The 13568-nt window shown below is 37.5% G+C and overlaps 1 protein-coding gene across 5 annotated transcripts in view; it reads right to left on the bottom strand.

The window, feature by feature from the left end:
• MATN2 (matrilin 2) overlaps nucleotides 1-13568 on the bottom strand; it is a 76764-nt gene that overhangs the window by 43160 nt on the left and 20036 nt on the right. For all 5 annotated transcript variants that reach the window (XM_064507691.1, XM_064507690.1, XM_064507687.1 and 2 more), the window contains exons 3-4: nucleotides 9340-9909; nucleotides 4951-5073 (exon numbers count right to left, since the gene is read on the bottom strand). In XM_064507691.1, the coding sequence (XP_064363761.1) occupies nucleotides 4951-5073; nucleotides 9340-9909 (693 nt within the window). The remainder of the gene's footprint in view (nucleotides 1-4950; nucleotides 5074-9339; nucleotides 9910-13568) is intronic.

Raw genomic sequence — 13568 nt, forward strand, 5'->3', positions numbered from 1 at the left:
TCTCCAGTGAAAGCTCTGGAAAGCAGAGTGTTTCATGTTGCTCAGGATCGGACGCAAAGACTGCTCAACACATAATCATTGTTTACAGCTACAAAAAAGGCTTTTGGATCAGGTTTGAGGAAACTGGCCAAGCAAATACACATTTTCTTTTATAGCTGTCTGCTTCATATCAAGTGACATGATGAACAGCATAAACAGTTATTTAACTCTCTTGTTCCAGTATAAACACCCACAAATAGATAATTTTTCAGCTTGTTTCAGCCACATTTGTTCTTTTGTACTATATTGTGTATTAACGTAGGATTCAAAACTATCTAAAGAGGGATCTAAGTGATTAAGTTAAACATTCAGAGTACAGAATATATGATTACAAAACAGCCATTGCCTGACAAAAGCCACTCGTCTCTAGAAAAGTTTAATCTGAATGCTCTCGGTAAGACATTAACCTTTTCCAAGATAAAATATGATTTGGAAAACTCATTGAAAGAAACAAATCTAATTGTTTGCCTGCCCAAAATAGCAAGTATTGAAGTATAAACATTTACAGTCCAAGTGCAAGGTCATCTGTGCAAGTACAAGTGCAAGTGTAAGGTGCAAGTGCACCTTCCCTACGTAAAACAAGCAACACAACCTTCAGCTCTGTTCATTTTTGGTGAAGCCAGCTTCGGACACCACAGTCCCAAAGAGCTATGAAAAACTGAAGAAAATCCAGATGACAGCCATATGAGCAGGCAGAGATAGAGCGAGATGAGGAAGAATCAAAATAACTCGGCTTGTTTAGTTTACAGAGGAGAAAACTGAGGGGAAACATGGTAATGGACTTCAACTATATCACTGCTATAAAAAAGATGTGAATAAAATGGTTTATTGCTAATAAAGTGAGAAGTAATATGGTTGGACAATAAGAAAGGACACCTAATTTAGACATAAGGAAAATTTTTGCGGGACAGTGAAGACAACCAAGCTCTGGCAAGAGTGCTCACCTACAGAAGTCATGAAACCTCTCTCACTGGAGAATTTTAAGTGCAGGTTAGAAAAATATATGTCAAGGCTGGTCTAAATGTAGTTGATCCTGTCTTGGGGAAAACTTAAGATTTTGACAGCCTTGTTTTTTCATCATTCAGAGAATTATGAGCTAAGAATAGAACTAAGGTTTCCTCGTGAGATGCTCGTGGACCTTACAGGGATGACAAACTGATAAAATGCACTGAATACTCTGAATAAACAAATAAGATTTAGCACTTACATGTTGCTAGTACTTTTCACCACTAAGGTATGTTAGAAATATTCACTTGAACCTTGACATTACATTTTTCTGGGCACCTATTCTGCAATTTAAAAATAAAAACAATGTATATGTAAACATGTCTATCTGAGTTCTTAGCCTTCTCAGAAGCATAATTGTCTAATTATATATTATATCTAATGTCTAAATATCTAATATTCAGAGATCTTCTCTGGAGCTAACATGGTCAAGTTACTTTTTGCCAATAATTAATTTGGGAAATCCAGCTTTTAACAAACATTTAAAAATATTTATTTAACCTCTAGAATCACTGTCATTGACTTTGGCCACATATAAAGTAGGTGAAAAGACCAAGAGTAGGTTTTCATCCATTACACATATGCAAAAACTTCTTAATGAAATAACTGTAAGAATGTAAGAATAAATGTAAGAATATTTTAAGATGGACAAAAGAATTTTTTTTCCTGGTCTTGTCCTGAAAGACAGCTGAGTTGCTTTTGTTCACGTGGAGAGCAACAAATCACCTGTATGACAGATTTTCTTCCTTTAATGCAAAGAAATTATTTTTGTAGAAATGGTGGTATACTGAAATGTATTAAGGAACAAAACTACCATCCATTCAAATGCACCCTTTTCCAGCCTGGAGCAAAGTTGCTAATTCACTCTGATGCTATTTGCTTAAAGGCTTTTAACAATTGAATACTGATCTGCTGTACTCTCACAACATAAAAAATGGTGCAGAAGGAAGAAAAGAGAATATAACTTCAGATGAATATCTTCTTTTTTTCTGCACTATTTAAAAAATGTTAAACTGTAGAGAAACTATCTATCTATTCATGAAAGAGCTTACAAATACATCCAAAACTTATAAAAATACATCTGGTTTATGTTGATCATGTATTGCACTAAACATAAACATGATGAAAATTTATTTTACAGGGAAGTCAAGCAAGGAACATGTTGTCTCTGTGCACTTATGAAAATCAGCAGGCAACAAAAGTGACTGATGTGGTCACAAGCTGTAGGCATTTCTACCACCATTTCTTCCCCTTACCTCCAGAAATAAACTGTCCAGTTTGTGCAAGTTTGGCCCCCTTTTCTCATGAATTCTGTTACTCCTCTGGAGAGTTTTTAGATATCATGGTCTGACCTAGTCTCGACTGCTACCATATCATCTCCCTCCTTCACCAGCGATTTGCACTTTCCCGGTACTTTATGACCAGTTTGATGGCTTTTGGTACTATATTTCCAGTGTTAATTGTTAAAATTAGTTCATAATTTAGGGAGGTAGAAAAAGGTCTATTAGAAGTAGGTTGAGAACACGCTGTATGACTCATTTCCCTTCCATACTTAGCTGACTGAAACCTAGTATCATCTGATGGGTGATCAAAGCAAGTACATAGTCATGCAAGCCAGGTATGTCAGGTAAGTGCGGAAAACTAATGTAAGACTGAGTCATAGCTGAAAAAAAGAGAAAACAATGCAGCAATGGGCTTTAAAAAATGGTATAGAAACAACATATTAAGGGTTACTGTGCATGTGCCACCAGTAGGAAAACAGTACACAATTCCAAAACTGTCTTGTGAAATTCAGCTGTAATTTGAAGCAGTGCAGTGCCCAAAAGCTGATCTATTGGCTAATAAAAATTATGGAAACATAACACACTAAAAAACGCCAAAGACACAATAAAGAAAGAATTCTTAATACTTTTAATTTAAAATTTATCTGGTTTTGAAATTACTTACAACAAAATTAAATTGTCAAAAATGATTTTAGGGGTGAGGAACGGGAAAATGTGAGAGAGTAAATTCAAAAAAAAGAAAAATGTTAAATTTCAAATAATTTCCAGAAAGTTGAAAGAAGAATAATTCTTCTGTAAAAGTTCTTTACTATGTGAAAATTAAGATCATGAGAAGGGTTTAGAAGAGAAGTTTAAAGGATATAGATGTTTTAAAATGAGAAGCATTTTAAAAGGGGCACAGTGAAAAGAATAGGTTCAAGTATCATTGAAATGTAATTATACAGTTGGAGCCCTCATTTGGGGTTCCGACAACTCTCTCTCTGAAGAGCTATAGCAAATTTGCAGAGGTGTAGAGAACAGGCTGTGTGAAAAACTGTTCTTGCCAGTGCTCTTGTCTTGGCTCAGCTGCCAAGCCAAGTAATAAGTAGAAAATATTTCAGTTTTTTGGTTCTTCTTGCAGAAAAAAAAATTGAATGAAGTGTTAAATTTGTTCCATTTATCACAAAACATTCCCTTATAACTGATACATGCACACATATGATAAATGTATATATTTGGTAGGGGTTGCTGGTGGGAAGGGCAAAGAAAATGAAGATTGGTAAAACCAGCCCTCCCCATAGCTTGACTGCATAGGAGGTGAACAGTTCAAAAGCAGTTTCCTAGTGTAGCCTAAGGGCTCTGAACACACTTCCACGCTCCAGAGTGAATGCCTGAATCACTCCAGTGCTGACATCCTTTGTTCCCATCTCTATTTACTGAGGCCCTGATGGAAACCATGTGTCCCGCTGCACATGTAGGAACTCTCATCCCCAAGTGACAGAGTACTCTCAGATACAGAGATGATCTCTTTCAGTGGGTGTTAAACAGTTGATGTAATATGCAGCAGCAAGTGACAGAGACTAAGGACCCTCTAATCCCAGGGTACCTGCTTGTTTTAAGATGCTCTCCTGAGATATGGAACGTGTGAATTCAAAACCTGCGGAGCAAGGCAAGGCTTTGAGCCTGGGTCCTTCACCTCATTTCTAAGTAATCTGTTGCAAGGGGAACATCCTCCTATGCTCTCACCAAGACTGTCTCCTCCATTTTTCTGAAAAGCCGAATTTTGCTTCTGGCTAAAGTCACTTTGGCAAATTTGGCCTGAATCCGTGAACTATCCAAGGATAACAAACTGCAATTTTATCCAAGCACATTTTCAACACATAATTAACAATAAGATCATAGAAGTTTTGTTAAAATAATGGTGGACAAACAAATAAAGATGGCATACCTGTTTAATTTAGTCTGCTATTAATAGGAAGGAAGTTAAAACAGACAAAAGAAATGCTGCTTACAAAGATCATAACTAAACTCCAGTACAGTTTGTTATTACAAACTATAACTAAAGTCAATTACTTAAAAGTGAAAAAAGTCAGCCCTTTCTAAGAAGAAAATGAGTGCAATAAACAAGACTTGAAACTATTCACTGAAAGGTTGTAAGTCTTTGTACTTCAAGCAGAGATTAGGAAAAATTTTCTGAACGGCAAGTTATTTCACAGCTGTCTAGTTTGGGGTTTATTGCACCTTTCTGTACCATCTGGTATTGGTTACTCTCTAGACTGGATGCTGAAATAGTTAGACCACTGCATGCCAGAAGATAAAGCAGTGCTTGGTTTGGTTGTTGCTCCATTCTTGAACATATTACACCAATAAAATTCAAAAACAATTTCATCTACTTACAGTGTACTTCTGCATAGAGTCAAGTAAAAATATTAACTTGACGTCTTTTAGAAAAGTTTATGAGAACTTTTTCATTTACAGAACACAAGAAAAAGACAGACAACCTCACCTTTTCAAATTCTTTGTTATGATCAGCATTAATTATATACAGAGCGCAGTCCTCTTTATGAACCCAACTCAAAAGATAAGTAATGTAAGCACATTTTGCAGTTGTGAGAGAGAAAAGAAGTTAAAAAAGATAACATACTGCTGCAAGTCTTCTGGTCAGCATTCAGAATGTATCCTTGTTTACATCTGCATGTGTAGGAGCCAGGGGTGTTTATGCAGAAGTGATCACAGTGATGCTCAACTATACTGCATATATGTGGCACTGAAAGAAGAAAGGCAAAAGTTTATTAATTGCTAGGATTACTTACTTGTGGTCAGAACTAAATAAAAAATGTTTTTAAAAACTTTACTGAAGTGACCTGGAAATTCAACAGTTCACCTAAATTTCAACAGTCAAGACAAAAATGGAAGCTTCAGCCTATAATTGGTTGTGAAAAAAACCCTTAACAAACAGTAATATATATTTATTCCTAACAACAGTATGAACATATATATTTTCTGTCTGGCTGACATTGGTGGCATATTTTTGGACATGGAATTGGATGTGGAATGGAGACATATACAATATAAAAATTTACAATAGAGTCTCTGGAAACACTAGTTACTTGGTGGTTCCAAGAACACAATGAAACAAACCTACCACACTCAAATTTCGAAAATAAATTGATTTTAAATACAAACTGTTCTAGAGAACATTTAATTTCTTGAATGAAGAAAATAACCTACAGCAGAGTGATAAAGTGCAATGACTAGAAAACATCTTGATGAAGAATCTTACTTGCTTAGTTATTGATGCTGAGAAACATATGAGCAATATATGACTACAGCGAGGTAATGCATTTACAAGGCTTAGTAAGTGGGAGCTGAGCACTACTATACTCCAGAATATAACTCTTCTGAGTTAATTTTTTAACTCTTTCCATTTTCTGTCTCCCATAGCATGTAGTAAAATGCAACAGAAGAGACAGGAGGAAAGAAAAGAATTAGTGGACCAGTTCTGTCATATTCATTGCTGATTTATTTTTTTCCAGACCAGTACGTATTTGGGAATTAAGAAATTTCCCTGATATTTTCTTTCCACTGAAGCATTGCTTATACCTCATTTCTATAATATATATGTGAATTCCTTCTCAGAGAGCACCATGTAGAAAAAAATATATTTTGTTCAATAAAGAACTAAGGATTGTTAGGTTCCTTATTGTCCTAGGTTGTCAAACCTCAAAATTTATGGAATAGATATTCAATAGTAATCTTCTAACAGCCACATCAGAAGCCTGATAAATAACTTAACACGTGGTATATGTGGTACTTAAGAAAAAAATTGTGGTTTTGAAATACATACTATGCATCCAATCTTTGGAATGGCTACCAGAGTTAGGCATTTATTACTAGTAAACAAACCACCACAATTCCCACATCTCTCAAGTAGCCTTTTGAACTCATCATTTTCTGTCATACTAAAATTCTCCAGGAACTTTTGTTTATGTGGATACAGATCTGCTGGGACTTCTTGTCTTTTCCTTTCATGTTTCTGTTGTTCTAAAATGGAAGTTCATGATCTCTGATACTTTCTAAACATAAGTTGGCTCCTGGCTATTTGTCACTAGCTTTCAACACCAGGTATAGCTTATTATAACCAAAGGAGCACTTTTAAATACGTCTCTGTTGCATCCATTTAAAGGAACGGCTAGTACTCTGGTCATCAGTCAGACCTCTGTGGCCAAAGAGGCTGTTGTCTATATGACCTCTCCGCAGTTGTTGCACAAGGTGTTTGGTGGACAAGGCCAGGGACTGAAATAATAGAATGGATGATTTCCTAATTAAGGAATTTGAATGTGAGCCTCGTGAACTGGATTTGATTCCTGCCTATGTCACAGGGTCCTTACGTGGTCCTGGACAAGTCAATACCATCAATATCTTCGTATCCTGTGTGCTCAGCTAGAGACACCGGAATCTGAGTTTGCAGGAATGCAGGGCTCTCAGCTGCAAGTGGAGGGAATGCAATGCTATATTAATGCTACATTACTCAAAAAATGATAAATATTCCAGAAAATTAGAGCATGGGATGCACTGAGTCAAATATCTAACATTAGTGGGTGATCTTGATAGTTTTAACCTTGTTTCTGTACCTCCATTCTTCCAATGTAAAATGGGGATAATGTCACTATCACAGGACAATGACAAAAACTTTTTTTGTTCCTGACTGCTCCATCCCAACTTCTATGTCTTTCCCACTCGTCTTTTATTCAGTCTCTACCTCTTTTTCTGGATTCTGTCCCCATTTCTGTTTCCCTTCTTCTGAGTTCTCATTCCTGGTCTCATTTCTCATGCCTCTGATTTGCCAGGATACTACTTCTTCCCCCTTTACCTTGCAGACTGGTAATAAAAAGAGGGCACTGGGATCCCCTGGCCTCAGCTGCTGTGTCTGACATCGCCAAATCTTTAGCAACCAGAGGCAGCAACTGTAGGAAAAGTCTGCCTTAGCGGGGAATGAAGCAGACTCAGTTCCAATAGATTCTTTGAGAATTTAGCTGCCAAGCACTGGGGAATCTCTGCCATGCATGGGTAATTAGAGGTTAATTACGTTTACTTTCTATTTTCTCCACTTTTTCTCTTCACCACTTGGCCAGACTTTGCTATCATCTTAATGGGAACCGCAAAGGCGCATTGCCACAGACATAAGGGCAATCCAGACACAACGGCAACTCAGGAGTCAAGTTCTTTTTCCAGAGCATGAAACCTAGCAGACTGGGTCTCAGGACACTTAACTACAGGGATGCCTGGAATTGCTTTAGGAAAAAAACAAGGTGTCTTTATGTCCAGCTCAGCAACAGCTGTGTTCCTGTGTGCCCCCACTGGGGAGAACTTTAAAAAACTAATAATATTTCCTGGGAAAAATCTAGGTGCTTTGGGAGGAAGGGCTATGAGATGTTCAGATGCTCTCTTGAAATTCAGTAAGCTGAATGCCGCTTTAGAGTCCAGACTCAACAAAACATTAATGATCCTATCTGCTATTTAGTCCTTGAAGCTGAAAACCATAGGATGTTAACAGCTTAAATTTGTTGTTGAATCTGGGCCTGGGTTTCTAAGTGCTTTTTTGGATCTCACCTTCAATTCCTGAAACAGCAAATGTTGTGGAAGCATTCTCTGAGAAGAGGAGTCAGCAACAATCCTTGTCACTTCCATACTCCTCCATCTGGAAGGGGTGATGGCTCTATTAAGGCTTATGTGTATTTGGATTAACAGTGAGCTATACAACTCTAATACATTTACTGGACACTGCCTAGTTGGAGAAATAAGCTTGTTATCCAGAGTAAATAGTACTTGTACTGGATTGATTTCTAACATGCAATTAAAAAAATCCAATAAAATGAAGTTCTGTAACATTTGCTGTTCATTCCATGTAAACTATCAATCCACATTTAGTTTACTCCTTTTTTTGTTTTTAAATGTATCTTACTACGCTAGCTAATAATATGGCAAGGAAGAAACAGGAAAAAATCTATTATCTGATGAATGTCTGTGATGGTATTTTGTGCTGATGCAGCTCAGCTGGAGCCCTGTTGCTCTTTGAAACAATTTTGGAAAAGACCAAGTAAGGAAAATTCTCCAGACTACCCTGACAATAAGCCCCAGTTCTTTTCTGGCAAAAGACAAGTGAGCATTCGATCTCACCATGCATTCTTTTTCTGGTCTCTGCTAAAAATGCCTGAGTTTCAAGCCAAATTTGTATGAAAATCTTTCATATTTATCTGAGGAAAAACAAAAATAGAAAGTTATATTTTAGACACAGATTGGAATAGATCTTCTCCATTGGTCTAATGAATGAGGTACGCCACAAGATTTTTCAAAGGTAATTTCTTATCAGGTAATTACACATGGAAGAAATCTCTCTCTTGGAAAGTAATACCTATTAAAATATTATTTACTTTATTATATGAATGAATAATATCATGGTAAAGACTTTTTTCAACCTTCTGTTTTTGAAATGGAAAGAATAAAAAAGCTACTAAGTCTCTGTGTCTCACTGCCAGTCATGAGGCATGGTCAAAGATAAGTGTTTACATGTAATTATTACTTAAGCTTTGGAAGAGGAATACCATGAACTCCATGGGATTTTTTTTAGCCAAAAGACCATAATGTTCATCAGTTTAAAGTGTCAGTCCTAAGGGAAAACACATTCAAAATCAATAGATGAAATAACTTATCTAATATTTAAATGGCAAAGGGTTGTAATTTCATTGCTATTATGCAATGAATAGGAAAATCATGATATGTATGTTTGTCTCACTGCTTATGACCACTAGGAATTAGATCACATTTTATGGCACTCAGCAATAGAATTAGCTTTTTCCCATATGTATGATTATTATTCCAAATGTTCTCTGGCTAGTCTCCCTTTTTTCAATGTGTATATTCTAACAGATTAGGTACCATGTTAAAAAAAAAAAAGTTTAGTGATAGCCCAAAATGTTTTTCTTTGTTTTACTTTCACCTGTGCATTCAAATCTATAGATAAATGCCTTACCACAAAGTTTCGTCTGGAAGGCGGAGGTCAGTGTTTCAATCTGACTGAAATTGGCAACCAGAAACACGTGCTCTTCGTGTGGTTCACTCCCAATGGACTTCAGCGTGTTCATATCCACTTTTCCCACTCCAATGGCAAAAATCAGGATTCCTGAGTTACGAGCTTTAGCAGCAATCTCTGCCACTGGATCCTGAGGTCGCCCATCTGTCACTATCATGATAATTCGGGGCACATTCTGGTTCAGAGGTCGAGCTCCTTCTGACTCTGAAAACGCGATGTTCACTGCGTACTGAATAGCCAGGCCAGTCATGGTGCCAGTCGCCAGGTGCATCATTCTCTTCACTGCTCTCTCTATATCCTGCTTCCTCCTGAATGTCTTCAAAGAGAACTCATGCTTCACTGTGCTGCCATACTGAATCAGGCCGACTTGGGTGGCGTCAGGACTGATGTCCAGGAACTGCAAGATGGTTAAAATGAACTCCTTCACTTTTTCAAAGTCATACGGACGGACGCTGCGAGAGCTGTCAATGATGAAGACAAGGTCCAGACGCTTGTTGTTGCAAGTATTCTCTGGAAGGCAAGATGCAAACAAAAATATATGAATTTTGAAATGCAGTGCAGATCAGGTTGACCTGAAGTCTCAAATATGTTGTCTAAATGAACACACTCCCAAGTGTTGGCAAAATATAGGGAAAATAGGAGATTCCAGAATTAAGACTACTTGAACAAGCTAAATTTGGCCTTTGGAGAATAACAAGAGTTGCCAGCTACATGATCAGTATACTATTTTTTTCCACATGCTCAGTGCCCAGAATGGGTAATGCCAATGGAACAGGCAGATATCTACACCATATCCCATTTTGTCAGCTGCTGAGGTTGTGACCTCATGCCTTATATATCCCACATAGCATGGAAACTCCCTCTGAATTACCTAGTTATTATTTTAGTGAGCTGCACTGTATGTGTTTTGTTATAGTGCCTGAGAATTTAGAAATCTTAATGGGATAACGCTCTGATGAGACAAGCTGGTACTAGTCCTCCATTATAAATAGGGAAACAGAACATAAGAGTTTCAGGTCAAAAGCATCTTTTAACTGCAGTGACTGATCTGAGATGTGAGGGGACTGATTTTTCAGGGAACTTGGCATTTGACAGCACTTCATATGTACAAAGTACAGCTCAATGACGTCAGCTGCAGCTGTGAGTGCTCAGCACTTCTGCAAATCAAACCCCATGATTTCAAACACATAATTATTGGCCATCTGGGAAAAGTCTAGTCTATGAGAGTAGCTCAGCATTAAATAGAAATTCTGTGGCTGCATCAGAGATACAATCCAGTTGTTTGCAGTGGCATTTAATTTGGCCAAATGACCACCGTTTCTCTTCCTGAAGTTTTCTCTTTCACTCATTCAACACAATCTATTTTCTCCAACAGCCACTGAAGCAGAAACACTGCAGAGTACGTCTGTATCTGACTGCTGCACAGATGGCCAGACTGAGCTTGCATGGATAAGAACACAAGTCAGGGCTGCCAACTATACTACCAGCTTTATGGGACTTTGGGTACATCCTCTGGCTTCTGTTCAGCATCCTTTAGGATTTCATAATATCCTGAGGAATGTGCGATGTAGGTATGAGCGGCACGGAGAGAATGGATATGGCCTGACTGTTCGCTAGCTCTTCCTATGCAGAAAGCTAGTACACGGCAGGCTTAAACCAAACGAGGGGAGGTGAGCCAAGGAAACACTTGCCACAGGAGGCAAAAGTGGTAAAAGTTTAAAAGGACTTTAAAGGGCTTAAAGGGAGGCTGGTGAAATGAAATCAGCTGAGGGTTACTAGCTACATTAAAGACCCCTTCAGATTAAAAAATCCCTAATCCACAAAAGTGTGTTGATTGGTGGAATACCCACAGGACGTTTTGCCTTGTTCTTGTACTTTTTTCCTATGCATCCACTTTTAACTGCTGTCAGAAACAGGATACTGAGTTATATAGGTCTATAGCTTCAATCAATACATCTGCTCTTATGATCTTAAATTCCTGTGTCTATGAATAAAACTGTGTGGTAGCTAGTTGCCTGTTTGTCTGCTTGGCTAGAAAGATTAAAGGTAGCAAGGATGCTCATCAAACTGCACTATCATCTTCATCCTATGAAGCTGAGATACCCTTAACCAGTAAACTCCTTTTCGACCCAATCCAGTTCAAATGCCAGAGCACTATCATCCATCTTGTGCACTGAATGAGGCAGCTGCCCTGTAGAAAAAGTAGTATTTGATCGTATAATTAAAGGTCATATCATACTGCACAAATACAAGTGGGCCAATTAAAGACTCAATTGGAACAACATCTGTCTGTAGACAAGTCTTTCTACGAGTTCGCTTGTGAGCTGCTGCTGAATGCTAACTACGTATTTCTGCCAAGGAGAGGGCTGAGAAAGATGCCTATTTTCACTTGTCAACTCAGAGGCCTCTTTCATAGATTACCAAGAACCTTTGTGGGCAAAGAATAAAAATGCTCTTTGATGACAATAAAATGACTCTCTGGATTTATTCATGTCTACAGCATGGCTTTATTCATAAGCATAGGAATATGCTCGAGTTGCTTATTCTTTCAAAACCAGAGGATGCTGAATGCAAGCCAAACGGAGCAGAAACAAAATTCCCACTCTAATGGGATACAGATATCCTGATATGTTAACTATTTTCCATCTTATTATCTTATTGATTTGTATATGTGATTATTACCTATTTTTAATAATATAACATGAAATACTGCAGCATAATTATAATACAGAGATAACACTGAGATATGATTTACATCAGCAAGGCAAGGGGAAAGAAAGCTAATTACAGAAAAATGTCTAAGAGTATATATATGTGTTTAAGGGAAAGTCAGTGAAGGGAGAAGTGTAAAATGGGAAAATGTAAAATGGTATTTTATTCCCTGTAAAAAACAAGTCAAAACTAGAGCCTTGTTGAATCCTTTTGAATTTCAGGGTGGATTTTTAAATTGAATATAAATATCTGGATCCCAGTCTGAACTCAGTTCCTCATTTTGAAGTCAGGCATGAGTCTTGGTGTGAAGAAACCTGCAGAGCACCAGTGGATGGTTCTACCAGAAATACACCCTCTTGTGGCAAATTACTTAAGAAGGAATATATGAATCTGAATATAAAACTAGAAAAACTCTATCTGTGGAAATATCAACCATTTGCATATTAAAAACATATTAAAAATCTTTGTCTTCAGAGGACACTATAGTATTGTGTTGGTGATGAGTATTTTGTAGTGATATCGTAATTATTAATGTTGATTTAGTTGAGCTGGGTTCAGTGAAAAATAAAGTATTACCATTTTACTAAGCAAAACTCCAACTGGGTGGTAATCAATACTGACTAACAGATATGAACACTCATATAAACTTTCAGTGAATTTTTTTGCAGTTCCATATTTTTGCACTTGCCCTGTATTCTAGAATATCTTCTTCCTACCACTTCTTACATTTAAACAACAAACTTTCTCACAACTTTGGCAAATGTCTTCAAATCCAAAAGCAATTCCCTTCCACTGTTCTTATGAAAAGTCACACATTCCAAGGATCTGGAAATTGGAAAGATTTGTTAAACCATAAACCTACTTCTAAGTCAGCACAGGTTTCTGTATTGTAAACACAAATGTTAAAAAAAAATTCAGAGCATGATTTACATTATCCAAAGTCATGACAGGAAAGGCAAGGCAAGGCAAGGCAAGGCAAGAAAAGATTAATGCTGTATTCAAGATTTTCTCTTCCTTCAACATCCAGTTTTTCTATAAATGACAGCTACAGTGATGCCAACTTTACAAAATTACACTACAAGGAGACTTTGGATTTCACTGGAAGGATACAATTACAGATATATATATGTAGAATAAAGCTTAAAAGAATATTGAGCCTCTTAATTTCCTCTGAAGCTGAAAATTCTGTTTTTATTTTCTCTGCTCCCTGCAGGTTTACTTCTGCCCTGAACCGCCACGCTGGCTTTGACGAAGCACACACACTTCACTTTGCACACCCACCCAGAGCCAGCACTGGCTGAGGAGCCTCCCCAGCTGCAGGGGGAAATCTGGGGGCTCTGCAGCCCACTCTGGGTCAGATTGCAGCAACTGCAGCAGCTCTCCTTTCTCTCCACAAATGTGGAGCAGAAAGGCATCTCCAGGACTTCTTCACTTTCTCAGCTTGGTCTAGAGGAGAG

The sequence above is a fragment of the Dromaius novaehollandiae genome, chromosome 2 (genome assembly GCF_036370855.1).
Source record: "Dromaius novaehollandiae isolate bDroNov1 chromosome 2, bDroNov1.hap1, whole genome shotgun sequence".
NCBI classification, from domain to species: Eukaryota; Metazoa; Chordata; class Aves; order Casuariiformes; family Dromaiidae; genus Dromaius; species Dromaius novaehollandiae.